This window comes from Hippichthys cyanospilos, chromosome 21 (genome assembly GCF_059441005.1).
Source record: "Hippichthys cyanospilos isolate Australia breed blue-spotted pipefish chromosome 21, RoL_Hcya_1.0, whole genome shotgun sequence".
Lineage (NCBI taxonomy): Eukaryota > Metazoa > Chordata > Actinopteri > Syngnathiformes > Syngnathidae > Hippichthys > Hippichthys cyanospilos.
In genome coordinates, this window is record NC_142389.1 from 11,286,697 (window position 1) to 11,313,097 (window position 26,401).

At 37.4% G+C, this 26,401-nt stretch overlaps 1 protein-coding gene across 1 annotated transcript in view; it reads left to right on the forward strand.

The window, feature by feature from the left end:
- Positions 1-208: 208 nt before the first annotated feature.
- Positions 209-26,401, forward strand: part of col22a1 (collagen, type XXII, alpha 1) — a 41,988-nt gene continuing 15,795 nt past the window's right edge. The window contains exons 1-33 of the mRNA XM_088404849.1: positions 209-299; positions 373-939; positions 4,752-4,832; positions 10,028-10,139; positions 11,644-11,767; positions 12,519-12,794; positions 12,866-12,946; positions 13,927-14,043; positions 14,129-14,173; positions 14,261-14,323; positions 14,471-14,509; positions 15,786-15,839; positions 15,938-15,991; positions 16,066-16,119; positions 16,784-16,837; positions 16,918-16,962; positions 20,605-20,658; positions 20,740-20,793; positions 21,125-21,160; positions 21,272-21,301; positions 22,066-22,119; positions 22,240-22,293; positions 23,517-23,570; positions 23,807-23,860; positions 23,964-24,017; positions 24,112-24,165; positions 25,075-25,128; positions 25,242-25,286; positions 25,354-25,416; positions 25,611-25,664; positions 25,783-25,824; positions 25,916-25,948; positions 26,099-26,152. Of these exons, the coding sequence (XP_088260975.1) occupies positions 209-299; positions 373-939; positions 4,752-4,832; positions 10,028-10,139; positions 11,644-11,767; positions 12,519-12,794; positions 12,866-12,946; positions 13,927-14,043; positions 14,129-14,173; positions 14,261-14,323; positions 14,471-14,509; positions 15,786-15,839; positions 15,938-15,991; positions 16,066-16,119; positions 16,784-16,837; positions 16,918-16,962; positions 20,605-20,658; positions 20,740-20,793; positions 21,125-21,160; positions 21,272-21,301; positions 22,066-22,119; positions 22,240-22,293; positions 23,517-23,570; positions 23,807-23,860; positions 23,964-24,017; positions 24,112-24,165; positions 25,075-25,128; positions 25,242-25,286; positions 25,354-25,416; positions 25,611-25,664; positions 25,783-25,824; positions 25,916-25,948; positions 26,099-26,152 (2,700 nt within the window). The remainder of the gene's footprint in view (positions 300-372; positions 940-4,751; positions 4,833-10,027; positions 10,140-11,643; positions 11,768-12,518; positions 12,795-12,865; positions 12,947-13,926; positions 14,044-14,128; positions 14,174-14,260; positions 14,324-14,470; positions 14,510-15,785; positions 15,840-15,937; positions 15,992-16,065; positions 16,120-16,783; positions 16,838-16,917; positions 16,963-20,604; positions 20,659-20,739; positions 20,794-21,124; positions 21,161-21,271; positions 21,302-22,065; positions 22,120-22,239; positions 22,294-23,516; positions 23,571-23,806; positions 23,861-23,963; positions 24,018-24,111; positions 24,166-25,074; positions 25,129-25,241; positions 25,287-25,353; positions 25,417-25,610; positions 25,665-25,782; positions 25,825-25,915; positions 25,949-26,098; positions 26,153-26,401) is intronic.

Consider the following 26,401-nt stretch of genomic DNA (forward strand, 5'->3'; position numbering starts at 1 on the left):
CAAGTCAGTAAACGTACTCAAAAGAACTCTTTTAATACCAGTTACATGTTGGTTTCTTTTCTGCAATAAAAACAGCCCAGCATCTGCTCATTTAAGGTTAGGTTTCCGACTCTTAATTGTCAGTTGTGAGCTGAATGTTGCTGATGTTTCCACAGACCAGAGACTTGGATGGTTCTAATAAGATAAAGACAACCAAACCAAAACCAAAATGGAATTCCGACTGGGCTTTAGGATCACACTGGTCTTGGTCATCCTGGCCTTGACTCTTTCTGGAGAAAGAGTGGAAGCTCAGAGAGCAGGTAGGAGTGTTTGAATAGGGTCCAGTACCTTTAGAGACTGTGTTTATGTGTATTCTTGTTTTGTTTACGTCAGGGTGCAAAAATGTTCACTATGACCTGGCCTTCATCTTGGATACCTCGTCCAGTGTGGGCAAGGAGAATTTTGAGAAGATCAGGCAATGGGTGGCCAATCTGGTGGATTCTTTTGACGTAGCTCCAGACAAGACTCGAGTGGCAGTGGTTCGCTACAGTGACAGGCCTACCACCGAGTTCCACCTGGGGAGATACAGGACCCTGGAGGAGGTGAAGCAAGCCGCCAGGAACATACGTTACCTTGGGGGGAATACAATGACCGGAGATGCTATTAGCTACACCACCAAAAACATATTTTCGGAGCAAAACGGAGCGAGGCCACTGGTCAGGGGAATCCAGAAGGTGGCCATTTTGCTCACAGACGGGCGAAGTCAGGATTATGTTCTGGAGCCGTCCAGATTGGCTGCCCAGGCCGGCATCAGGATGTTCGCGGTTGGCATTGGCGAGGCCCTGAAGGTGGAGCTGGAGGAGATTGCGGCGGAGCCAAAGAACGCCCACGTCTTCCACGTGACGGACTTCAACGCCATCGATAAGATCAGGGGCCGACTCAGGAGGAGGTTGTGCGAAAGTAAGTCAAGCATTATTCACTTTGCAACGCCAAATCCTCAATGAACACGTCATCACACTCGGCCTTTAGTTAAAAAAAAAAAAAAGCCCACTTAACCGCAGAGTGTATGCTCAAACCCTGGCGCTTCCTTCACTCAAATGTCTCTGTAGCGGTTACTGCTGCCACAGAAGAAGTTTATTTATTTATTCTTCTCAACTTAACTGCATTTTTTTTTACTTGTTAGCAAACTGATATAAAGTGCACACTGAAAAAGAAATAGGAAAAAGTACTGATTACGTAGGAAATATCAGTAATGAGATGGAGTGACTTTGAAAAAAAATGTCTGTATCAAATCTCATATTTTATCATTACAAAACTTCCCACTATTAAATATGGCCTGTACAACTCAATTGAAATTTATTTGGAGTAAGCAAAGCTACTAAACGGTAACAGGTGTGACTTTCATTTACAGAAGTAGAAATTTGAATGTGAGTGTGGTTAATTATGTAAATACTCATATCCAAGTTCTAAGTGGGTGTGCCTGCTTCATTTCAAATTTATTTTTGTTTGCCATTCGCATTTTTGAAGGAAATTGCACAGTTTATAAGTCACATTAACCACAAGAAGAGGATTTTTAAAAGTTTTATGTTTTTTTTTTCTTCTCATGTTTCTTGAACAAGGATTTGAACAGGGGTGTGTAGACCTTTTGGATCCTCAGTATTTAGCCATCTTGTATCAACACATGCTCAGTCTTCATTAAATACAGTGGCAGATACAGATAAGCTAAAGATTTTTTTTTTAATTGCCTAATACAGGAGAAAAACTGATAACATACCCAGACAGAAGCACTATAGTATTACTGTTACTGTATGTTACATACTGTACCTAAGTAGTGTGCCCTCCTTTCTCTATATAAATAGCCGACAATGTGTTCATAAGGACACAGAGTAGTGATTCATTTGATTTAGTGTTTATGTATTTATATCTTATAGTTCTCTTTGCATTGAGACAGCTTAGAGGGCATAACTGGCATGTGCCAGGTGTCTTCATTTGTGGCACTAAAGATTAGGATCAGAGATTTCTGCCAAGCAACATGTGGTCAATCTATACTGTTGTGTCTGCTATATTCTTTTTGTTTGCTGCACATGCTTTGTGATGGCCAAATTGTTGTGTAACAGGCAAGACAGTAGACAGAAAACATCCCTATGGACTTCCTGGCATGTAGCTTACCTAAGTGGTTGGTGCCCTACTATTTTTCTCCATATAAATATGCCACAGTGAATGATGGATGCGCTTTACTCCAACATGAAAATTCCTGCCTAAAATAACCCTGGGAGGGAAGAAAATAAGGCCTTGTTACTTATGCCACAAAAAGAAAATACAGCAGTAGTTCTATCAGATCTGATTCTGAGGTTTCAATGCAACCTGTGACTGAATCATGTCTCTTTGCTCAGTTGAAAAAAATAGCATTCATTTCTTTGAAAGCTTGGCTATTCATTTCAAAGCATCTGCCCTTTAACCTTACATAACTGACCCCTTGGATAGCAGTCTTTCCTAAATGGAGTCGACAGCGGGAGGCGAAATCTTCCCTGAGAGCGAGTTTTTATTTCCGTGATCTCTTGAATGACCACAAGCGAGCCTATAAGTATATCAGCGGTGGAGTCACCGAAAACGAGAAGTGCAGACTATTTTCACCCAGAAAATTACAGCTCTCCTTGTTTTAAGTGTGTCCACTTCAGCCGCCCTGATGTCAACGTTCAATTACTTTCACCTTCTAATCAATACGTGCAGAAAAAAAGTAATTGTACCTGAGAATATGAGTGTAGACATAACCAAACATCACTGAAGTGACAAAATATCACATTTGAACAGTCCAAATCCAAAGAGATCATATAAATACATTACATGGGTTGGAATCAAATTGATCAAATAATGACGCCGTGTTGTTGCAGGCACTATCAAACCAACAAAATCTGTCTGAAATATTTCCTTCCATAATGTGAGTTTTTTTTTTTTTTGCATGGCTACCATTTTAACTCACAGCCGGATCCCTAAATTATAGCCTGGAGCCCCACAAGTGCAGGGAGTAGCTCAGCTCTTTATGTCCGGCGTGCCGAGTGTCATGGCAGTGCCGGTGACGCACATGCATGGCTCTCGCAGACAGTTGTGCAATTTCTGCTGAGAGCTGTGGGCTTCACAGACAATAAAGTCTCGTCCCATTATCGCTTCGAAAAGCAGTTGAGAAAATACCTCGTTGCTTTTCTCCAAAATAGATACATGTGTGTAAAATTACTGCTGAAATGAAGAATGATATGTCAGACTTTTTGGAACTGACCTAAAGCATGCAATTGAAACATTCTTTTCTTTATGATAACCATACGAATATATATACAGTTTTTTTTTTATCTTATCTTTTCATCTCAAAATTTTCTGTCAAATTACACAAAGAATAAAGAATTATAATGCATTTAACATCTCTAGTATTAAGTGGCTTTCCTGACATTATCAACTTTTTATTTTCCTGAAAAGCCAATACAAACAACCTCTACCTATGAAGTGTATTTTCACTTTTGGAGGCAGTACATTGTCACCAGATCAAATTACACTTTGTCAATTAACGTCACATAACACATGTACAAAAAAAAAAAATCTGTTATTTTCCCTCCCATGTTGACAGTTAGCTGATGCCAATCAATTGCAGCACTACATTGATGCATACCTTTATTTTTTGATACAATATTAATCCTCCAGAAACAGCCTAACTTCTAAATCTTTGATCCAATTTCATGTAAAATAACATGTTCAAATATTCCGAACCGCTTGCAAATAAGTACTTGTTATTTTAATAACAAAGCAACTGATAAAAAAATCTTACTTTCATGCTTAAAAATGGCTCTTTTAAGTAGCTGTCAATGGCAGTGAATTAGTTAAATATTTTTCATCTTTGGCAGATTAGGTCAGTTATTTAGTACAAGTGATGCATTTTTTTTCTCTGATATATGCCAACAACATAAAGTGACAAGTCGAAAGATGAAGTCATTCCCTGTCAGCCCAGTATTACTAGATCTTTAACATCTATAGCCGTCAATGGCAGTGAATTAGTTAAATGTTATTATTGTCACGACATCAAAGTTCAACCATCACTGACCTCCTGTCTTCTTGTAATAACTCCAAGCCAAATTAATGCTTGCTTTGGCTTAACAGAATCAACAAGATGTGTTTTTAAGTAACAGATCTGCCGCCTAAACACAAATAGCAAACCTGCCATTAAATTCCGCTGGTGTTGTCTTTCCTTCTGTCATCGCAATGTGTAAAATACGTCTGTGTGGAAATACAAGAATGACTTGCGAGTGGGCCCCCTTTGAGCTAGACCAAAACAACCTTTCCGCTCCCATACATGAACACCTTTTTCCGAGACAGTCTAAGGCCATTTGACTATATTCATCACTTCACAAGTTAGACCACTGGCATTCATTTCTCAAAACATGACCGTAAGCCCCCCACATATTCTCATTACAGTATCTGAAAATGTGCCTTTTTGTGAATTATGTCATTCACTGAAAGACTGACTGACAGTTTTGGACAAAATCTTGTGGCACCTTGTAGACAAGGAACTATGTTGAGAGGAGGAGCTTCATTTAGTCAAGCTGAAATGGTTTGCAGCCATATGATGCCATCTATGTGCAATTGCTGACTTTTTTTAGGGTGGCTGTCTGTAAACTTCAGATTTTTGTCTTTGTGTCACGCCCCCATTGTGTCAGTTGTGCCAGCTGAAATTCAATGTTTTATTTTTTCCTTGAACTGTTCCTAACCATGTTTCCTTTTCTCCTCAGATGTATTATGTCCAAACATGAAGGTGCATCCTGATCGCTTTAAACAGGACAGCACAAGTAATGGCCTTCAACAGGTTCCAGGTAAGTACCAAACAAACACTCAAATTAAACAAAACATATTCAAAAAATGCAGTTTTTTAAAAATGTCAAAGTAAAATTATAGACACTAATATTTATCAATAAATATTTGAGATACAAAATGATATGAGATGATATGAGATTATATGACATGATTAGATATGATCCCCCAGCTTCCAAGATTCAGTATCATTTTTACTGAGGCTTCATCAGGTTCACCTTTCCAAACAGATCCAATACAAAAACTGTAAATAAAGCATAGTCCAAACTACTCTCAGCAGAATAAAATATAATTCAACCTTTAAAATCATATTAATACATTCTTATGTTGAGTCACATGAAATTGGCCAGATGTACCTTATGAAGTGTCCGAGGAGTACATTCTGTATGTGGCATCAAGCTGACATGGGTTTAAGTGATCTTCTCATGTAACTGGCATGTTATTGATACATGCACTTCCCAAATAGAAAAATAACTTGATATTGGCTTTTAGACTACAGGCGAGACTTCTAAAGCAGTCCTCTCCGGGGGTGGGGTGGTTGGACTGTACCGTGAGATTGTCCCCCCTTTTCCCGTTAAACCTTTCTCAGAACACTTGGACAGCATTTCTCCAGAAAGGTGGGATTGTTGTTACAAGAGTGTCTTTCGGGGCGATGCGAGTTCCTGTCTGGATCTCCCACCCACGTACGTCGCACAAAGAGAAAAAACAGATGGACGGACTGTTTGTGCTCTCCTGCTATCGTTTATGGAGAGAGAGGTGCTGGAGTTAGATTTTGCGGGGGAAATCATGTCAATTAGTCTTCACCCACTGGTTGTGGTCTGTTTCCCCGTGAGGCGTGTCATTAATTAAACTGGATCATAGTCTTTATTCCCGAGGTGAGGGTCAGGTTTTACATTGATCACTCACAATAAATGAAATAAGACAAGCAGTGGCTGGATGACATGGACAGACATCATATTCTTCACACAGTGATATGTTCTGCACTTCAACAAATATTATTTATAGAAGCAATATACTGTATTTAAAAATACCTAAATGATTTCATTTTCACCATTTGAAGCCAAGATATTAGGTTTATATGTAATATGTATTCAGTAGAGAGTAGATCTCCAATAAGGCCATAAACCGCATCAGCACTTTCCACATATTAAGGTGTATAAACTAATGCATATATATTGGTTTTATGGTTGAGATTCATACATAATTCATTGAACATTAATGTTGAGAAATCTTCAATTGCTTAAGAAGAGTGAACTAAAATATTCCTGTGATAAAACATAAGCTAACAGTGATGATACAAAATTATCCACTTTCTATATTGCTTCTTTTGACTAGTGATTTACTGAATTGTTACTTGAATAATTGGCATCATGAAGAAATATTGATGGAATCATTTGATCAACAAAACCAGCAAATGGAATATGGTTTAGATTCTTCAAGAGAGACACATTTTTCACAGCATTGCACATCTTATTGCACATCATATTTTCTCTTTTGGCTTCATGATGTGGATGATGCTTTATGACCGGAAATTACTCTCATGTCACAACCGTGTACAGTATTCCCTCATTCTTCGCGGTGAATGGGGACCGGAAACCGCAGTGATAAGTGAAATCAATGAAATAGGCTTTTCCCCAAACTTTATTTTCTTTTTCGGCACACCACACACAGTGCATCAGAATGTGGTGAGCGGCAGCTAATTGAACCCCTGAGCACTACACATCCGCTCATTTCCGCTGCCCATTCCCCACAATGCAAAGCCTATTTTCTTAAAGGGCCAGGCTCAGCCTGTGTTGTCTCACGGCCATTCCCGCATGCATCCACTCACACACCACCCATCCCCAACCTGTGTGTCTCCACTCCGCTCTGTCACTCGACCGCCACAAGTGTTATTGCCAAAATGCCCTCATATAATGATATGATTCCATCTATCTAAAAGGACGAGCAGTGGTATAGTTTTAAGCAATATGGCTTTCATTTGTGGCTGAACAAGATCGAGTATTAACTGGCTGCAAGACTGCTTAAGACTCCACGTTAGGACTGAGCATGGCAGTGTGATTGCAATATCTATTAGCGTGACTTTCTTCATCTTGTAATGTGTTTGAGATCATTTTAACTTGCTGTTCGTAAACATTTGGCTGATACTGTAGGCCTTCTTGTTAAATTTGTTTAACAGAATCCAATCAAAAAATTTTCATGGTCTAAAAGATTTTGGCCTTACCTGTTTTTGCTGAGACTTTTGATTGTCACATGCCTGAAGATTGCAAGATATTACATGTTTTTCAGTTCCCTGATATGAATGTTAGTGTGAATAGATACAGTATCTTTTTTTGTTTTTGCTGCTCTGTGGCTTCCTTTCACGCAAACTCAGCTAGGATAAGCATCACCTCTAAATAGGACGAGCGATATTGAAAATAAACAGATGGCGTATTTCTGCTCAATTTGATCAATCCCTCATTCTCAGTACCTAAAATCTGAGTGACTTTGGTCAAAATTTCTAGTGCCAACTTTATATTAGTTTTCATCACAGCAACATATCAGGTCATGACCACCAAGACAAACTTGCGGTTTATCTCGTCTGGTAATAACCTTCCGTCTGAACGTGCCGCAAATATTCACATCTGCTCCCTCGCCGGGGCCACCAGTCCGTGAACTCATCTGGCGTATCCCGCAGATTCCCTTCCCCCTCCTCCCACCCCCCCACAAATGGTCGTTTTCCTAGCCATCCAAAATAACTTTCTGACTTGATTATACAGCACGCATCGCCAGTCTAAATTACAACTGTGCGCAGCGATGGCCTCCAAACAACCACACAGAGGCGGCGTGGTGTGCGAGTGTGCACAATGCGAGCTGGTGACCGGGAGCAGGGAAGCCAGCTATGCATGAACGGAGCCGTGTGCCTAAAAAAAATAGTAATGGGGTCAAATCACACAGCTGGAAACATTCATCATGTTTATATTTTTTAACAACCAAGAACAACAGGTTCCCAGTGGAATTGGTAGGAAAATGAAGACAAATGTAATCTACATTCATAACTTTAATGTTGCTGTTAGAACAGCATTTGAATTTACCTTCTCATCAGAAAGTGATTGTTTTGTTGAAGAAACTTACATAAACATTCACAGAAAACATCAAAACTATGACAGTATAGTGTATGTCAGTCTGAGTTGCCCAACCATTTGTTTTCAAATATTCACATTTTAATATTTTAATAGGATAATAAAGATATTTAGCAATTATCGTGGGAAGAAGTTATTTTGTCTAATTGATTGGATAAAATACATATTTAATGTGCCACGTACCTTAACAATACTTGCTGTTGAATGAAAATAACCATACATGTTACATTATATTACATGTACGCTCAGGTAACAACCAATCACGGCTTACCTTGTGAACATCACATGGCCATACGGCGAAATCAGGTGAGTTGTGATTGGTCATTGCCTCAGCCTTGAGGACATGTGGGGGCATTTTCAATCAGTACCAAGTGAAAAATGTCTTTTTGAAGGTATTAATTGTACATGAAAAATTAGTTCAGTATAGACAAAGTATTTAGCTTTTTAACTGCTGAAAATGGCAACATAAGTTTTGCACTGCTTTAAACAGGAAGTCAAACAATGTGTTAAATGGTAATATGTTCTATAAAACACCATTATACTCAATTTTATTATGAATAATATTGCAGAAAAGCAAAAAAAAAAAATAATCGACACATTTTTATCCATTTTAGGGAGTGGCCTTTTTTCTATCTGCTGTTGTCTGAAAATGACATCATTGTTGCTAAAGTAACAATGGCTTGGTTTGTGAAAGTCACATGACCAAACTCAGAAAACAGGTTGATTGGTTGTTACCTGAAACCTGAGCAACTGCGATGTCATTTTCAGTCGACGGAAATTGGCAAAATAGCAGTTCCCCGACATAGATAAAAATAGGTGGATTTTGCTGCCTTACTCTATTCCACCAATGCAATTTTAATAAAAATGCCCATAGAGCCTATTATGGTCAAGAAAATGTTGGTTTTTACTTCTCCTTTAAAGAGTAACACTGCCACAACCATAGATGCTCTTTGTCAGCTCATCACTAGCATTTTACATTATGTTTTAGCATTAGGCTAAAGCAGTGCTCTCTCAATTATATTTTGCCAAGCCCCCCCGAGGAAAGAGAAAACTCCTTGTGCCCCCCCTCCACTCGGCGTGTGACTAGAATTAAAATTATTGTCTGTAAAAATGTTTAATGTAAGTACTGTATATCTAAACTTGTGTCCTTTTTAACATTAACAAAAGAAAAAAAGCAATATAAATCAACTTTTGTTTTCTGTTCATTTTTTACAGTGTTTATACAGGTTACAGCTTAGTCTAAAACAGAAAAAAAAACTAACGAAGTGCATCAAAGAGTCTGAAAAAAAAACAAAAACCTGTGAAATTCATATTTTATTGCAATATTTTAATTTATCCACTTCACGTGACAAAAACAAAACCTTTTCCCTGGGGTCCCTCTGGCATCACCTCGCGTCCCCCAGGGGGGCCTGCCCCACTATTTGAGAAGCACTGGGCTAAAAGAACTTGGCTAAAGTAAAGCTATGTTTTTTATGTATAAAACATGTAATTTGTTTGTGTTATGTTTACTTCGATAGTAAACTTTAACTCAGAGTGGTATTAAACTGATTGAAACCTCTTTTTGAATACTGGTTAGATACTAATTTGTCATTTAAATGCTACATCAATTGTGTTTTCTTCTACCTTTTTCAATGCTTTTCCAAAAACATCCACTAAAACATTTGTCCTTTGGGTTTCTGGATCGTCTTTGAAAAATGGCTTGTCATAATTTAATTTGTACTTATGTGATGGCCCACATAAAGAAGAGGTCAAGAAATGACCATCAGGTCACCTGGACAAACTGGTAGCAAACGTTGCCCTAGCGATGGTGTTTGTTTATTGTATAAGGGAGTGTCTCCTTCATGCCACATGAATATACGGTCTGCGGTCATCCCACTTCAAATGACAAACATGCGCACACGTGCACTTAAAGGCTCCCATTTGAGGAGTGTACCAGTGATAGTGACTTGTTTTTTCCTCTCTCTATAACACACAAGCCAACATTTGACACTGTGTCACTGGCATTCATATAAATCCTTACTTGACCTCAATGCTGGAGTGACGTATGTATGCTTCTTTTTTACTGTGTTCTCATGCAGGCTTCGACCTGATGGAGTACTTCAGTGTCAGAGATATTCTGGGCACCAGGCTTGACGAGGGTCATAGTGCATACGTTCGGCTTGGCACCATGCCGATTGTTCAGCAGACGGAGTAAGTCGACAACCTCTGCATTAGGGTCTGCAAAAAAAAAGAACTTTCAAGGCCCATGCCTGAAATGAGGGAAGAGCGAGCACTGATAATAGGAATCGCTATATGGCTGATACCAGGTTTATCTTAAGGTATCAGGAGGCTACCAAAGCAAAACTAAATTTCACATACTCGCCAGTAGTAGGCGCTATACTGCAGCCGACATTCGTAAAGGTCTTTAGTCATGCATTTTTGCCAGTGTTAAATGAAATGTATAGTGCCAGTTCATCACTGCTTGGTGCTAAGCTATAGTTAGACTTTTTAGCCATGACGGTGTCGTTTTGCAACCTCTAATATTATACAAAGGGAGAAATTCACAATGGTATTTTATTCTTGTTTAGGACTGTAAATTATTGTTTGTGCCATTGTGTTAAATGAAATGAGATGCGATTGCCAGTTCATCACTGCTTGTTGCTAAGCTATAATTAGACTTATAAACAATGACATTGTCATTTTGCAGCCTCTAATATACCACATAACCAGAATATAAGCCGCACCAATAATAATGCAAGAGAAAATCTATTTTTATCATGTACAAGCCACACTGGATTAAAAGGCGCGGGTTGCAACATAAGCAATTTATACAGAAAGTGCCTGGTTACAGCAACATCATGAACTGAACATACCTGGATGTAAATATGAGCACCACCGACATATTTTCAACATCGATTTACATAGATTGCTTAATTACTGCATCAACTCAATAGTAACATGCCTGGTTGTGTTTACTAGTGGACAGTCCCCCCTTGTGGCTAGTAAAGTAGCATTTCAAACTCACAAGCAAGACTTCGAAAGCATCCTCTTCTGTCTCCCTTTTTTTTCAGTGGCATATCGCCTCCTGGTGTTTAGTTAAAAAAATGCAGAAAAGAAAGTCACTGTTTTTTTTTGTTTTGTTTGGGACTATATATTCTAGATTGTAATGAATTAAAGTAAATTACAATGCACCAACATTCCCAGCAATCTAATATTATTGTACAAATAGAATGTAATTTAACAAGACTAAACCTTCCAAAAGTTAAATGAACTCGAGCCATAATTAACGACCTTTGTCGTAAGAAGAAATCTTGTTGAAACAGCAAAAGCTTGTTTGACAAGGCTTTTGCGCTTTAAATTATCCAATTTATTTTTACAGAAGGTTCTTATGATAATTAAAAATCCAAACTGTTTACTCTTGCTATGTGTCGGTGTAAACATGTTGGCTTTTTCATCAACTCTTTTTGGAGTCTATATCTTGCAGTTCAGCAAACTGTATGCCCATTTGACTTCGTCCATTTTTTTAGTCCCCCAGGGATCTATTCAGCAAGCACGCACGTTAGACATACACACTTGCGCAAGCAGGATCCAGCGGACACAGGACCACCCGCTGACAGGCAGAAAACATTATTAACACATGGTCAGAAGAGAAGTTAATACTATGCTTCAACCTGCTATTATTTGTTGTAATGCAAAGTTTGCTTTCTTTCCATAGAGATGTGTTTCCTCAGGGGCTGCCAGATGAATATGCCTTTGTGACAACGTTTAAATTCAGGAAAACCTCAAGACGAGAAGATTGGTACCTCTGGCAAATCTTTGACAAATATGGAATCCCACAGGTGGGTCAGCAAACCCCAAAATGCAATAAATGGGTCTATTTTTAGGTTTTGCTTCGAAATGGTGAGGTCATTTCAGGTTAGGATCAGCTCAGTCGTAAACTCACGAGGCCCACCAAATTATTATTGTTTTTTGTCGAAGAAATGAGACATGGTTTTTATAGGTCAAGAAAATGAATATGTATTATTAGAGAGGAGAAAGTGAATTAAGTATACTGTACTTTTGTTTGTTGTAAACCTTTCTAAAGTAAATGATCTCTAGCTTGGTTGTAATTTATAAAGGTTGCTCCCCTAGTTTGACTCATAATTATATGAAGTTTGAGTTTTAAAGCTAAGACTTTAAAGGGAGTATGTGTAATTTTTTTGCAAGGAGCTTTTGAATCCTTGAAATACTATCCTTGAAATAGGTATCCTTGAAATAAGAACATTGTAGGATTGTTTGCTTGTGGATGTTATAAATTAAGATAGAAATGTGACATTCATTTCATGCAGTTTATAAAAAGAAGATATGGCTGTCTTTAAAATTATCTGTCTTTAATATGTTCTGTTTTTTTTCCAAAGGTTTGATGTAACAAAGACACTATCAGTATTGGTATTTTGTATCGGTATTAGTGACTTCTGGAGAATTGAGTATTGGTAGTCCTATCGGTCAGTAAATAAGTGAAGATCTTCATTATTTGAGATGACATTATATGAAAAGCTAAGCCACAATAACACCAGGCAGCTGTCAAAACAATGGTCTTTGTCCTGTCAGGTGTCCATCAGACTTGACGGTGAGAACAAGGCGGTGGAGTACAATGCCGTGGGCTTAACCAAGGACGCCGTCCGAGCCGTGTTCAGGAACTCTGAAGTGGACAACCTGTTCGACCGCAATTGGCACAAGATAGCCCTGAGCGTGGAGGCCAAGACCGTGTCTCTCTACCTGGACTGTAAACACATCCAGACGCTGCCCATCGGCGACAGGGAGGACATCGACATCCAAGGGAAGACGGTCATCGGCAAGAGATTGTATGACAGCGTGCCGATTGATGTGAGTGCCTCTGAGGGTCATCAATCTGAAAAAGTGCACGCAGTCGCTCATGTGTCTGTTTTACGGCACAGTTTGACCTCCAGAGGATGGTTATTTACTGCGACTCCAAACATGCCGAACTGGAAACCTGCTGCGATTTACCCAATGGGCCTGTGAGTACACATCAATGGAATTTCTTATTTTTTTTGGCCCTTTTTTGCGTACTGGTTATTGTGGGTTCTAGTGAAATAATGTAATAGCTTGCAATATCATGACATGCAATTCCCCAACAAACACAGCTGGGGAAACTTTGTGGAACAGTCTGGCTACAGAAGTAAAAGTACAAATATAAGTATGTTTAAAAATTTATATATAAATAAGTATATGTAAGAGGAAGTTTGTGAACAGGATGATGAAGAATAAATCAATAAATAGAATAATGTGATAATGTATAGAGTATATATTTATAGGGATATATATATATATATATATATATATATATATATATATATATATATATATATATATATATAGTAGGTATGTGAATATATTATATGATTATATTAATATATTAATAGCAGGGTGGTATATGCATATACAGTATTTTATATTGCTATATTATAAAGTAGTTATATTGAAATATTATGTAGCATTGTGTCATATTTGTAGGGATATACACCTATATATATATATATATATATATATATATATATATATATATATATATATATATATATATATATATATATATATATATATATATATATATATATATATATATATATATATATATATATATACACACAGTATAAATATGTAAAAAATATACTAAAATATGCTAGTTACAGAGGTGCATATCCCTCTAAATATGACTCAATGCTAATTTATGTTTGGCTTAAATTTCAATTGTATCTTTTTTGTTTTTTGTATGTACAAGCTATATTTTTACATGCCTGAGATAGGCAGCTCTAGAAAATGGATGGATGGATGGATGTTCGAAATGAATTTATTCATTCATATTTTCAAAGTTTCTTGGACCTACAGTGAACTCTGATTTCTGAATGACCTTTTTTGTGGTTTTGCTGTCTATTTGTAATTATAAATAACAATATCTAATGTCAGATAACATACTGTACATATTGTTTCATTCCAGTGTCCGAAGCAGGTTGTGACTGAGGCTCCGCCTATTGCGATCCCCACTCCAACGCCCACTACGGTGGAGCAGCAGAGGGGTGCCCAAGCCAACTGCTCCTGCCCTGCTGGAGACAAGGTGAATGATTTCTTTCCTTTCCTACATCCACCTGACTTGAACTCCCACAGCACCTTTCTTTGAAATGGCTTTTGATTTCTCGCAGGGAGAGGCTGGCGCACCTGGCCGTGCCGGTCTGAAGGGTGAAAAGGTCTTCTACTGCTACCTTTTAGACACAGTTTGCTAGGCAGTTACACACTTTTATAGTGCTGTTTCATTTTGTGGACCACTTTTACAGGGGGAAGCGGGCCTTCGAGGTTCAACCGGCCTGCCGGGCCTCAGAGGAGAAAAAGGAGAAAGTGTATGGAAAAACACAATTAAACATAGAATAATTAAATAATTTGATTGCCAGACACATGTCATTTCGGACCGCATGCTTTCCTTCTGTCTCTTCTGGCTTTCTGCCAGCCTCGATAATAATTAATCCTTGTTGATTAATTATTTGCAGGGCAACATCATCTCTGGTAGAGGTGATAAAGGGGAGAAGGTAAGTTAAGTTGTCGCTGATTGCGTGGCACAGCTTTTATTAACCACTACTTTTGATAGAGCATGCTGACTCATTTACTGCATGATGCTAAACCTGGCTACTATTTCGTACACACATGCACAGATGCACACACACACACACACACACACACACACACACATATATATATATATATATATATATATATATATATATATATATATATATATATATATATATATATATATATATATATATATATATATATATATATATATATATATATATATATATATATATATATATATATATATATATATATATATATATATATATATATATTGCTTGCAAAGACACAATACTTTGCTGCCTACCATTCCTGTTTCTTGCCGTAGCTGTGTACAATTTATTGCCCAAACAGCAAAAATTGTGACATGAGCCAGCACTGCACTGAGGTTTTGAAAAAAAACAAAAAACAAAAAAAACCCCCAGCAATTTCAGTCATTGAGTTGCATGGGGTGAAAGTGAATTCATCCCGCTTTCATTGCCTGTAATTGCACCCTTCCGTGACTCACTCACAAGGGTAATTCCGCCGTGAAGCAAATGTTGTTTTAAGTAATGACACTTGTGAGCGGAGATGGTCTTTATCCTAATCTTGGATGAAAGAAATGACGTGTGTTCAAATTATATAGGTTATATATGCCTCTGGTAGAACTACGGTGGAAGACAATCTTGTGTGACACGCTCAATTGGTTTAATTTACAGAATTTTGCGCACTGTGTAATTTTAAAGCCATTACTTTAAAAGGTTTTCTACTTTAAGATGCAGGTACTTTCAGTTCTTGGTTCACATGATGTGGTTTGTGCAGCAGAACATGCCCCCAAAGGACAACTTGCATCCATAGCAGACTCCAATAAATCATACTTAAACTAAGTTTAGACAGTAGGTCCCAAGTCCCAATTCAAACGTTCTTTCAATATGTCTTCATTCCACGTTAAAATCCTTGCAGTGGAGCTGGATTATGAATGATCCAAGATTCATTAAAAAAAAAAAAAAATAGATTGCATGCAGTAACATCTATACCAATTTTTTAAATCATGTTTGGACCATTGAGTGTCTTGATCAAATGGTTCTCATTTTTGTCTGTGTTTGTGTCTATCTCTTTGAGTCCTATAATATACCTAAACAACTGACTAAACATTCTTTTGTGGCGCTAACAGGTTTTGACAGCACGCCATTGCCGCCCTGCATGCCCGAGTTTTTCTCCACGTAAATAACAAGGGTTTTATTTTAACAGGGTGATAGAGGCAGCATAGGGCTGACAGGTGCTCCTGGACAAAAAGGAGAGAAGGTCTGGCATTCCTGAACCTGGACTCTCAGCGGATTTGCTTTCTGAATCGAAATGGTCCGTCAACCGGTGCTGACTTTGTTTTTTTAATCATCTGACAGGGTGTCAGCGGTATTCCCGGTATCGATGGTCTATCTGGAGAAAAAGGCGACAAAGTAAATCCTGGTTGTGTGAATTACTGTGAAGAATCAAGTGAAATCTTTACACTTGTTTATCATTGTTTTGATAGGGAGAAGCTGGACAGAATGGCAATCCAGGACTTCCTGGTCTGATTGGAGAAAAGGTGGGTGATCCTCCACCACTATAGAGTCCATTCACAGTGTAGTGTAGCCGAATACAATAACCGGGGCATAGTAGGAAATTTTTCAGAGGGTGGCCAAGGAGCCACAAAGGGTTTACCCTGTAGCCCCGCCCCTGACACCCAGTACACCATCATATGCTTAAAAAAAAAAAAAAAAAAAAAAAACAACGTTCCAATCACTCTTTCATAGTAAAAACAAAATTGCTTTAGCACCATCTGCTGGCACCTAGATGCCAAAGAAACAATTTGAAGTGAGATGAGGAGCTTCATATAGGCAAAAGTAGTCCTTTGCCTCTATCTTGTGGCATCTATTGGCAATTACAGTGACTTTTGAGGATTTGGGAGGATTCAGTTAATTACCTCAAGATTTTTTTTATTCCCCACAGGATTCCGTTCTTATCCCTCTTGATTTGTGGGGCAGGCCTTTTGTACAAATTTGCAGGGGAATCCTTAAGTTACAATGTCACAGACATCAATGTTAAAAACATCGATAACTGACAATGGCAGTGAATGAGTTAATCATTCATGACGTTTATTAAAGCTGGGTTAGAACAAAGCTTCCCCGTGTCTGAAAAATTGACAGCTAACAATCTGTCAGTAATGTCAAAATTGAAATGTGGTCATTTTGCGTTGCTGTACAATATAGGGCGTTCAAGGTGATGCGGGCTATACCGGGGCGCCAGGACCAAAGGGTGTCAGTGTGAGTGTCACCATCACAATGTTGAGTGATGATAATGCTCATTTTTCTAAACGTAAATGAACACTTCTGTTTGCTCATAGGGTAACGATGGGAAGAAAGGTGAAAAAGGATCGACAGGACCAAGCGTGAGTTATTCATGTATTTACTTCCTGTACATGTTCAGCAAAATGGAGTTGTCGACTTAACAAAAATGGAATATTATTCCATATTCCATATTCAAAATGAGTATTTAACCACTGTATTTTCCAGACCATAAGCCGCAACAAAAATTTAAGAGAAAATTGATTTTTGTGAGAGTGAGAAATACCAACACACTTTTAATATAACACTGTCACACTTTATTGTATTGTTATAATACGTCACCAACACAACACTAACATGCCTGATTGTGTTTACTAGTGGAGAGTTCCCTCTGGTGGTGGGTAATATAGCAGTTTAAATTCCAAATCAATACTTTTATAGCATCTTCTTTTGTCTCCCTTCGTTGACTGAAAGATTGCCCTCTGCTGGCTAGTAAAAAAGCTGCAGATAAGCCGCACTGGAATATAAGCTGCAGGGTTCAAAGTGTGAGAAAAATGTTGTGGCTTATAGTCTGAAATTTACAGTATTTGGAAAAAAACCCACAGCTATCTTCCATATGAACTACTTCTATGAACTTATTCCATCAGCATGCAGCAAAACAGGAAAATGCGGCTTCACCGTGTTTGTTTTAAAACCTGAACGACATGAATTGACCCTATTCTCAGTCCTAATGGCTCATATTCGATTAGCATTCTCTTTATGTATTCAACAGCCAAACTGCTCAGTGATTTGTTGACCTCTCGCAGAGAATGGATCTGCACCATTACTTAGATTTTTTTTTTCTTACTTGGCTTGCCTCAGGATTTTTTTTTAAACGTATTTAACCCGCAAAATATGGAATCATAGTAAATTTTTGTAGAAGCCGAGTTTTTGTCCAAACATCTGGTGAAACGATAAAGTTGTTAAGTCAAACAAGTTGATATTGCGGTCATGCCTGAGGACAACTCATAGTGAGAACGAGTCCGTTCCACTCACCGACAGACATAAAATTGCACAAACAGATGTGACTTCTTTAATTCACTCAGCCCACTTCCTGTCTGCTTCATATGCGAGGGCTTATTTTGGCTCCCATACAGCTAATTCCCCAACCCGCAGATGCTTTGCTGACATCCCCAGCAACCGCAAAACATCTAGAACACCTCAATCACACAACACGCTCATCAGCGTGATGCTAGTAGGGACACGCCACCTGTCAGTTGCCACTTAATCTCGACCCTTCGCTAGAATAGCAATTTGTACAAAAACCCTTGAAGACTTTGCCACATGGCAATGAGGATGTGGAGCAGGTTGTCAGCATACTGAAATGCCATCAAAAGCTTCGTTGTGACATGTTCAGTACGGGGCGGCCTGTCAGTCAACCTGCAAGTCAGCAATTTCCTGGAGGTCAAAAGTGGGGAAGTACTTGAGAAAGTGAAGAGACTTGAAGTCACTTAACTGACCTCAATTCACATGGCGACATGCCGACTGTTGCAGTGTTTTCAGAAAGGACCTTTTCAGCGGTAGAGCCAATGTAAAAATTCCCACGCAAACCTGAATGCAACGGCCTCAACTGAGCATCACTGATTTGGATGATAGACGTTTTTTTAAATGATCACACACAGTATTCAAAATGAACATTCAACTTAAATACCTACGCAAAATTAAGACAAAATAATGTTCTCTCCATTTGTTTGTTTTTCTTTTTTTTTAACCTGCCCTCCACTCTTTTTGTGCTCAGGCCAAAGTATTTTCTAATATAGAAAATGGATGGATGCAAAGGTATGGCACTAACTAGGCATACAGCACCAATGAAAATAAAAATAAAGGAAAAAAACTTGATTGGCAGAAAACCACCTTTAAATGATCACATTTACCTCATTCACAGTAAAAAAAAAAAGTATTAAGATTGAGCTTACAATTACTTACTTCAAGGTTTTTCAGTAAAAAAAAAAAAATATTTGCATGACGAAATAATAAAAATCCGAAATCAAGTTGATTTAACTTAAAAAAAGAGTTTTTTTTGCATTTAAAAACATATTTTTACCTCTATGATTTCAAAATTCAACTGTACAAAAAGTTTTTGCATTCAAAAAATATGTTTTATTGTAATTAATTGCAGTTTTGACCGCAAAAAATCCATTAAAATTATTATATGAAATTGTACTTAAATCAAGCTGTAACTGTAAAATAAAATTTTTGTATTTAAAACAAAAATCTACATTCAAACTACATTTCAGCTTAATTTAGAGCTATTCCGCCATCTTGTGGCAGTTTGGTGCCAGTAGCAATGTTGGTATGAATTGAGGTACTTCATGGTGGTTTGCTGCTTTCTTGTGGCATTTTTGTGACGAGGAACTATGTCAAAGTGAGTTGAAAAGCTTCTAGAAATGCATGGCAGCCTTGAGTTTAAGTGACACAAACGTTATATCATTTTTTGTCAATATTTAGTTAGATTTTAAATAATTTTTCACGTACAATTGATGCCCTTATGAGTACATTTTTCACATGCTATCAAGCTAAAATGACACCCTATGTGTTTAAGGCTCAGGTATTGACCAATCATAGTTCACCTTTGTTCTGGGTTGGTCAGCTAAGCTGTGATTGGTTGTAACTTGAATCCTGAGTATCGTACGTGATGTAATTTATTTTGTTGACAGCAAAAGAATTAAGTATTAATGGAAATAATTTAGTTTTCAAATCACCGTATTTTCCGGACTATAAGCCACACCTGTATATAAGCTGCAGCAGCAAAATTTGTGCAAAAAAATTATTTTTGTCACAGACAAACCGCACTGGACTATAAGCTTGCTATAAACTATAACTTGCCTGCATGTTTAGTCCCAAAATATTTATAGAAAATGGATGGATATTTTCAATACTAACAGAATACTGTAAATTAAATAGCAGTTCATAATCGAAATCAATACTTCAATAGCATTTTTATATCTCCTTTTGTTTGATAGATTATTTTAGTGAACATAAAAAGACATAGCACATAATTCATATATACAATCATGAATACGCAAATAAAATCATATATACTGAATAATGTATATAAAATTTACACGTCACAAATTTATCGAAAATTTGATACATTCTCTTATTCAATTTAGAAAAATGTTTTTTTTTTAAATAATATATTTTTAAAACTCTTTGTGCACAGCCATTGTTTAACATCTTTTCAGTTCCATTTCATAGTTGTTCCATAAATTGAAACCTCGAACAGATACAAACATTTGCTTGTTGGTGGCTAGCAAAAAAAAATGAATAAAAAAAACAACAAATTAGCTGCACTGGACTATAAGCCGGAGGGCTCAAATCATGAGGAAAAAGTTGCGGCTTATAGTCCGAAGAATATGGTGAGTATAGCTAAATTTAAGAAAGTTAAGTATCCTTTTAATCTGTTGTAAGAATAGCAAGCAGTCTGTACACAGGTTAAACATAACTTTTGTCATTGAGTGATACACATTTTTTTCATGCCCCTGCACGCTGCTGGCATACAACCTACAATGAACTATGTACATTATTTTTATTAAATAAATGATTTTTGTAACAATTACATGAAATTGGATCATTTTCATGTATGTGTATTATCAAAGGACAGGCATCATTTTTGGTACTACAACACACACAAAAAAAAAGAAAATGGCTACCACTCTATTCAGTGCATTATCATGTCAAATATTTGAAAGCTCTTCTCTTTTTAGGGCGAGCGCGGTTTAGATGGGTTACCTGGGAAACCTGGCTTTCACGGCAAAGATGTAAGTTGTGTACTAAGAGTGGAAAGCTTAGTTGTTTTATCATTATGATGATTTTTTTTTTTTTTCTCTTAAATTGTCCAGGGCTTGAGGGGACAGGCTGGCTTACCCGGGGCCAGTGGGGTGAAGGGTGATAAGGTATGCCCCCATCCCCCCACTCCAAATAAAAAGCATCAATGGAAATACCTTCCATAAATCATTTTAATCATGTGTTTAAATTCTCCAGACATTCCTCTGGTCTCTTTTCATACTATCAAAAGTCAGCACACTCATTTTTCTGTCTGCAATTAGTGACTTTGTTCAGCTACGCCCATCTGCAGACACGCACAAACACTCACATGCCCAGCATGCATTGCAGTTGCGCTTTACAAGTGCAGTTACCGTTAACTACTCGTTATCGTGTCATCCCAGGAATTTAGGAGTTTCTAGTTTTGATGTGCTCTTTCTTCTTGTGGGAAATGTGTCATAGGGGGAGCGAGGAATTCCCGGGTTACCTGGTGATGTGGTAAGTGACAAAAAACACACATGTTAAAGAACTGATTGAAAATGACTACTGGGATAACAAAATGCATTTGTTATTTAAGTCCTGAGCAGATGTCACCTTTTTTTTTTACAGTTCCAAAAAGAGGGTCTAAGGGGGGAAAAGGTGAGTTACGACTATTGTAATATAACATTACTGTACAACAGTAAATATAAACGCAGATACTAACTCATTCATTGCCAACCCCCCCCAAAAAATCCATCTTTAACAGCAATAGCTGCTAATGGCAGTGGAATGAGTTAAATTTTCTTCAGCAAAATGTCAATTTTTATTTACTACAAGTAATACATTTTTATTGGTCAATATTTGCCAGGAAAATATTAGTACATAAATGACCTCATTTCTTGACATTAAAATCAGATGATTGACGTCAATAGACGTCATTGGCACTCTAAGCCTTAACGTAGCATGAATAGTTTCAACTAACTTATCCTTTGCCAGCCCAGTTAAAACTAATACTTGAATTCCACAGTTGTCAATGGCGGTGAATGAGTTAATGTAATCATAACTTAACCTTTAAAGACGGATCTTGGACATATATAACCGTCAATGGCAGTGAATGATTTAAAGATCATGGGTCACTTCCAAGTCATATTATAAAGTTTCCTGAATTCTTTACTCTATACATCAATATTTCTATTTTAAATCAAGTTTTAAAAAGTTATACACTTTTCCCCCACTTTTCTTTTCTTGAATCTGTATCACTGTATATCCTGTTTGCAATTTTTAGGGGCTGAGCTAAATTTTACTGCTGCAACATACCATAATGTAGGAAAAGTTCATGAGGGCCAGTGCTCATTCCCCTCTCTGCCATGTTTTGGTTTTCATTAAAATGTGAAAATACATGCTGATCATTTGCCCAATTTTAGGGGGAGCTCGGGCTTCCGGGGCCTCCAGGGGCCGACGGCCCACCCGGACCCCCTGTAAGGCTTTTATTACTTCCTTCTTGCATCTTTCCTTGAGTCTGTTATGAAATGTTCAGATGCATGCACTGTGTTGGTGTTCATAAAGGCACCGATGTCACCATCCTTTCTGTTTCAAAGGGTCCACCAGGACCACAGGGGATACCAGGAGAACCTGGGGAGTTTGGTCAAAGGGTAAGAATGATATTTTCATGGGCAACATAAATGCTAGCTTGCTCATCTATTATTTAGAGAGGAAACTTTGGAAAAGTTCTACAGCATACAACCATGAATCCGTCCACACCAGCATCCAGCTCTGCACCAAAAACTGAAACATTTCCCAACCGGTTCCTTCTTAGGCTATGCCTCACAAGGGAAATAAGCTAATTGCTAATAAACAAACAAGCTTCTGAGCTCCGGTTGGATAATTTTCTCTCCTGAGATGTTCTTCAGCGAACCAAACATATGGCCCGTGTCAGCTGGCAGCATTTAATCTCGTTGCTAAATGAATCGAAGCCTAGAGAGACGATTTAGAAAACCTCAATGTTAATTCTTTGCACTAATTAATGAGCAATGCGTTGCTTTTATGTAGCATCCACCCACCGGATCTCAACTCCCAGTGGTTTTATGTTAAAACCACTGGCAATAGCAGCTTACAAAATACAAATAAAGACAGAGATTTTCTCCAGACCAGTGATTCTCACATTATAAAACAGGGGCTCCCTCTAGTGGAACAGAAAATAATGACTCCCTAATTCTGTTGTATTTAACTTTGTAGCACAATACATTTGAATAAAATCTTTTAGAACTTAAAAAGTATTAATAATAATAATTTTTAATTTTATGTTCAATATGTTTTAATCCGTTCATCATTGAAATTATTTTTTTTCTTCCCATATTTAACACTTTCATTATCATTTTTTTTTTTTAGACGGTTAATTTAGTAGAAATTGTAGAACGTAACCTACCTTGTTGATAGTCAGCCCAGTAGTGGCTTTTTGTGTATGGAAAAGTTGCTAAATGCCATTTAGAATCTTTGGATTGGCGTGTAATCGCTAGGAGGCCATTTCGTGTTATTGCTGATTCCTAAATCCAACTTTGATTTTTTTTTTTTTTTTTTTTAAAGCTGTGGGACGTATGTCCTAACTGGTTTTGGCATTCAAAGTGTGCATGTTACAGTGGTTTTCATCAGTCCTCCATCACTGTATTTTAATATTGATCATGAATGTGGTACCTGGAGAACAAAGTTGGCGTAAAAAGTTTGAGAACTTTACTACTGAAAATTGCTAACTTGATATGAAAATATTCATCAGTCAACTGTTGTATGTGCTCTACAAATGTGAGAGTCATAGTTATACTTCTTTGGCAAAAAAATGCATTTTTCGTCTGTACATTTTCCCTCTTAATTTGTATTCCAGGGAAAAAAAGGTGAAAGTGGATTGCCCGGAGTGGATGGACTCCCCGGACCGATCGTAAGATTGTGTTTCATTTTCATACGATTAAGCAATGAGCAAGAACACGAGACATTTATTTCATGTTTTAAGGGTCCAGACTGCTCAATTATTCAAAATTGAATTGAAAAAAAAAAAAAGTGCTTTTCTCTAGGGCGTCGTCACACTTCAAATTAACTGTGTAGGTTGAGCCAGATAATTTTCCTACAGGCTTTCACTTGTAACTACTATTCAAATTGTAAATGTTTATTTTGCAGGGTCCTCAGGGTCCCCCGGGACCACCCGGCAACACTGGGAACACTGGACCACCAGTAAGCAAAATATAATCATGTACAGTATTTATTCGTTAATCATAATCAGACATATTATATACCTGGCTGGTTTGTTAAATAATTTCTCCCTTTCATTATAAAGGGTCTGCCAGGTGAAATTGGATTTTCCGGCAAACCTGGTGAAGCTGGAAAGCCTGTGAGTTTAACTTAAATTATTTAATCTAATTAGATGAACACTGTAATATTTCATGTCTGCGTCTTTGGATGTTTTGCATCTGTGACCTTCAAAGGGCCTTCCTGGTAAAGATGGGGTGGACGGTCTTCCTGGAAACGATGGTGCCATGGTTAGTATCGTTTTAAGTCCAAGTATACTGGATAACCTCAACTGAAACAAGGTACCACTCAGGTTACACTCGAGTAACCATATTTGACACCCTATTTTGAAATAAGCAAGCAAATGTGTTCAAAAATATCAGCGTAACAAACCATATTTGGTCTCTTATACTAAAATTGGGACCATATTTGTTATCCTACATAGAAGTAAGGAACCATATTTGGTACCTGACGCTGAACCACATCAAATGGCCAAACCTAGAGTCATGTTTTAAAAACCTTACACTAAAATTACAACCATCGTCGTAACTTACTTACACTGATGTAAGGACCCAAACTGTATTAACCATCTTACACTGGAATAAGGAGCTACATTTGATGACAAACTGATGTAAGGAACCATATCTGGCACCTTACACTGACAGAAGAAAGCACACTTGACAATTTACACTCAAGCAAGAAACTGTGTTCAGCAAGGAAACCATTTTTGATAACTGCAACTGACATAAGGTCAATATTTGGTTCCATACTGAAGTTATGAACCGTATATCTCACCCTACATTAACATGATGGAGCATATTTGGTAAACTGACAAGGAGCCATATTGGAAGACATACATTTGAAGGCAGAATTTGTTAACTTACACTCAAGTAAGTAACCACATTTGGTTCCTTTAACTGAAATAGGCAAACTCATTTGATGATAATTTCAAGGAAGTGAAGTGAGGAAAAGTTATTTTCTGATATTGCCATCAGATTAAAGTCTGATTACTATTTTAGAGGACTAAAAAAACTATCTTATACAAACAAACCGATATCTTTGCAATTTAACATTAGGTTACCTGCAGCGTACCTGTCACACATGATTACATTTTAAGAAGTACTGTATGACATCGCAATTAAGGTTTGATATCTTTAAAGGGGCCCAGAGGTGAGCGTGGAGCAGATGGTTTTCCTGGCAAACCTGGACCAAAGGTACTGTGATAACTGCGTAAAAACACTCAGGGCATCTTTTTTTCACTCTGTGTTTTAAATATGTGTTTTCTCATATGCAAATTTCACAACGTAACGACTATGTGCACCCTTAGGGAGACGATGGACCACCTGGACCAAGAGGACCTCCAGGGGAGCGAGTAAGTGAATGGATTTTTATTTTATATCTGTTTTGAGTGGAGAAATTAAGTTTAATTCTTGAAACAGGGATTAGCTGGACCTCCTGGTGTAGGTGGTGCTGCTGGGCCAAGAGGAGAGAGGGGAAATCCTGTAAGTATTAAAAAAAAAAAAAAAAAAAAAACATAAACAAAAAAACAAAAACAATATTAGCATTTTTCTTAGGCGTTTTCTATTCTATTCTATTTTATTCTATTCTATTCTATTCTATTCTATTCTATTCTATTCTATTCTATATATAAAACTCTTCAATTATACCTTGTAAATCTTTTTATTTTAAATATTAGGGTGACAGGGGACAGGAGGGACAATTGGGCCCAAAAGGTGAAAAGGGTGACAAGGTAAAGAAAATATCATTGTTAAATCAAAATGCAACAATAAATCTAATACGTCTAAATGATGCTAATCTTTAGCATTAATAGATTTCACCTTATTGTCTTCTTCTTCTGCTGCTTTCAGGGAGAAGTAGGAGCCAGGGGACTTCCCGGCGTGCCCGGAAATGTGAATTACTTTAAATAATCGCAACATAAATAAATAATAAATAAATCCATATTTGCGGTATTAGATATCATTGGAATGTTTTCCTTTGCAGGTAGCAAGTGTCATTCCTGAGCCGGGTGAACCTGTAAGTTGACTCCCAGCAGAATAACACCTATGAATAGAAAACAAAAGTTGTCCTCAAAATGGAAATATAAAATATTTAAGAGATGATTTCAGTGTTCCTTCCCTTTTATGTTCATGTAAGCTCACACATAAATTCTGTTGTAATTTGAAGGGAAAACCCGGAGAAAAAGGAGAGAAAGGGGACCAAGGACAGACTGGAGAAATGGTGGGATTTTGTCAAAATATTATACTGTACCGTATTTTATATTTCAATTTTTGCTGTTCCTAAATTACATGTCGCAATGTGCAAAAATACCCACTAGATGTCACTACAGATACAAAAACGTTGTGAATAAGTACCGTACGGTAGTTCTTTTTGGTGGCCTAATTAGATGCTGGGCATTAGGAATCATAATGTTCCTCATTATTCTTGGTTATTTATTTATTTATTTATTTATTTATTTTTTTTACTGTT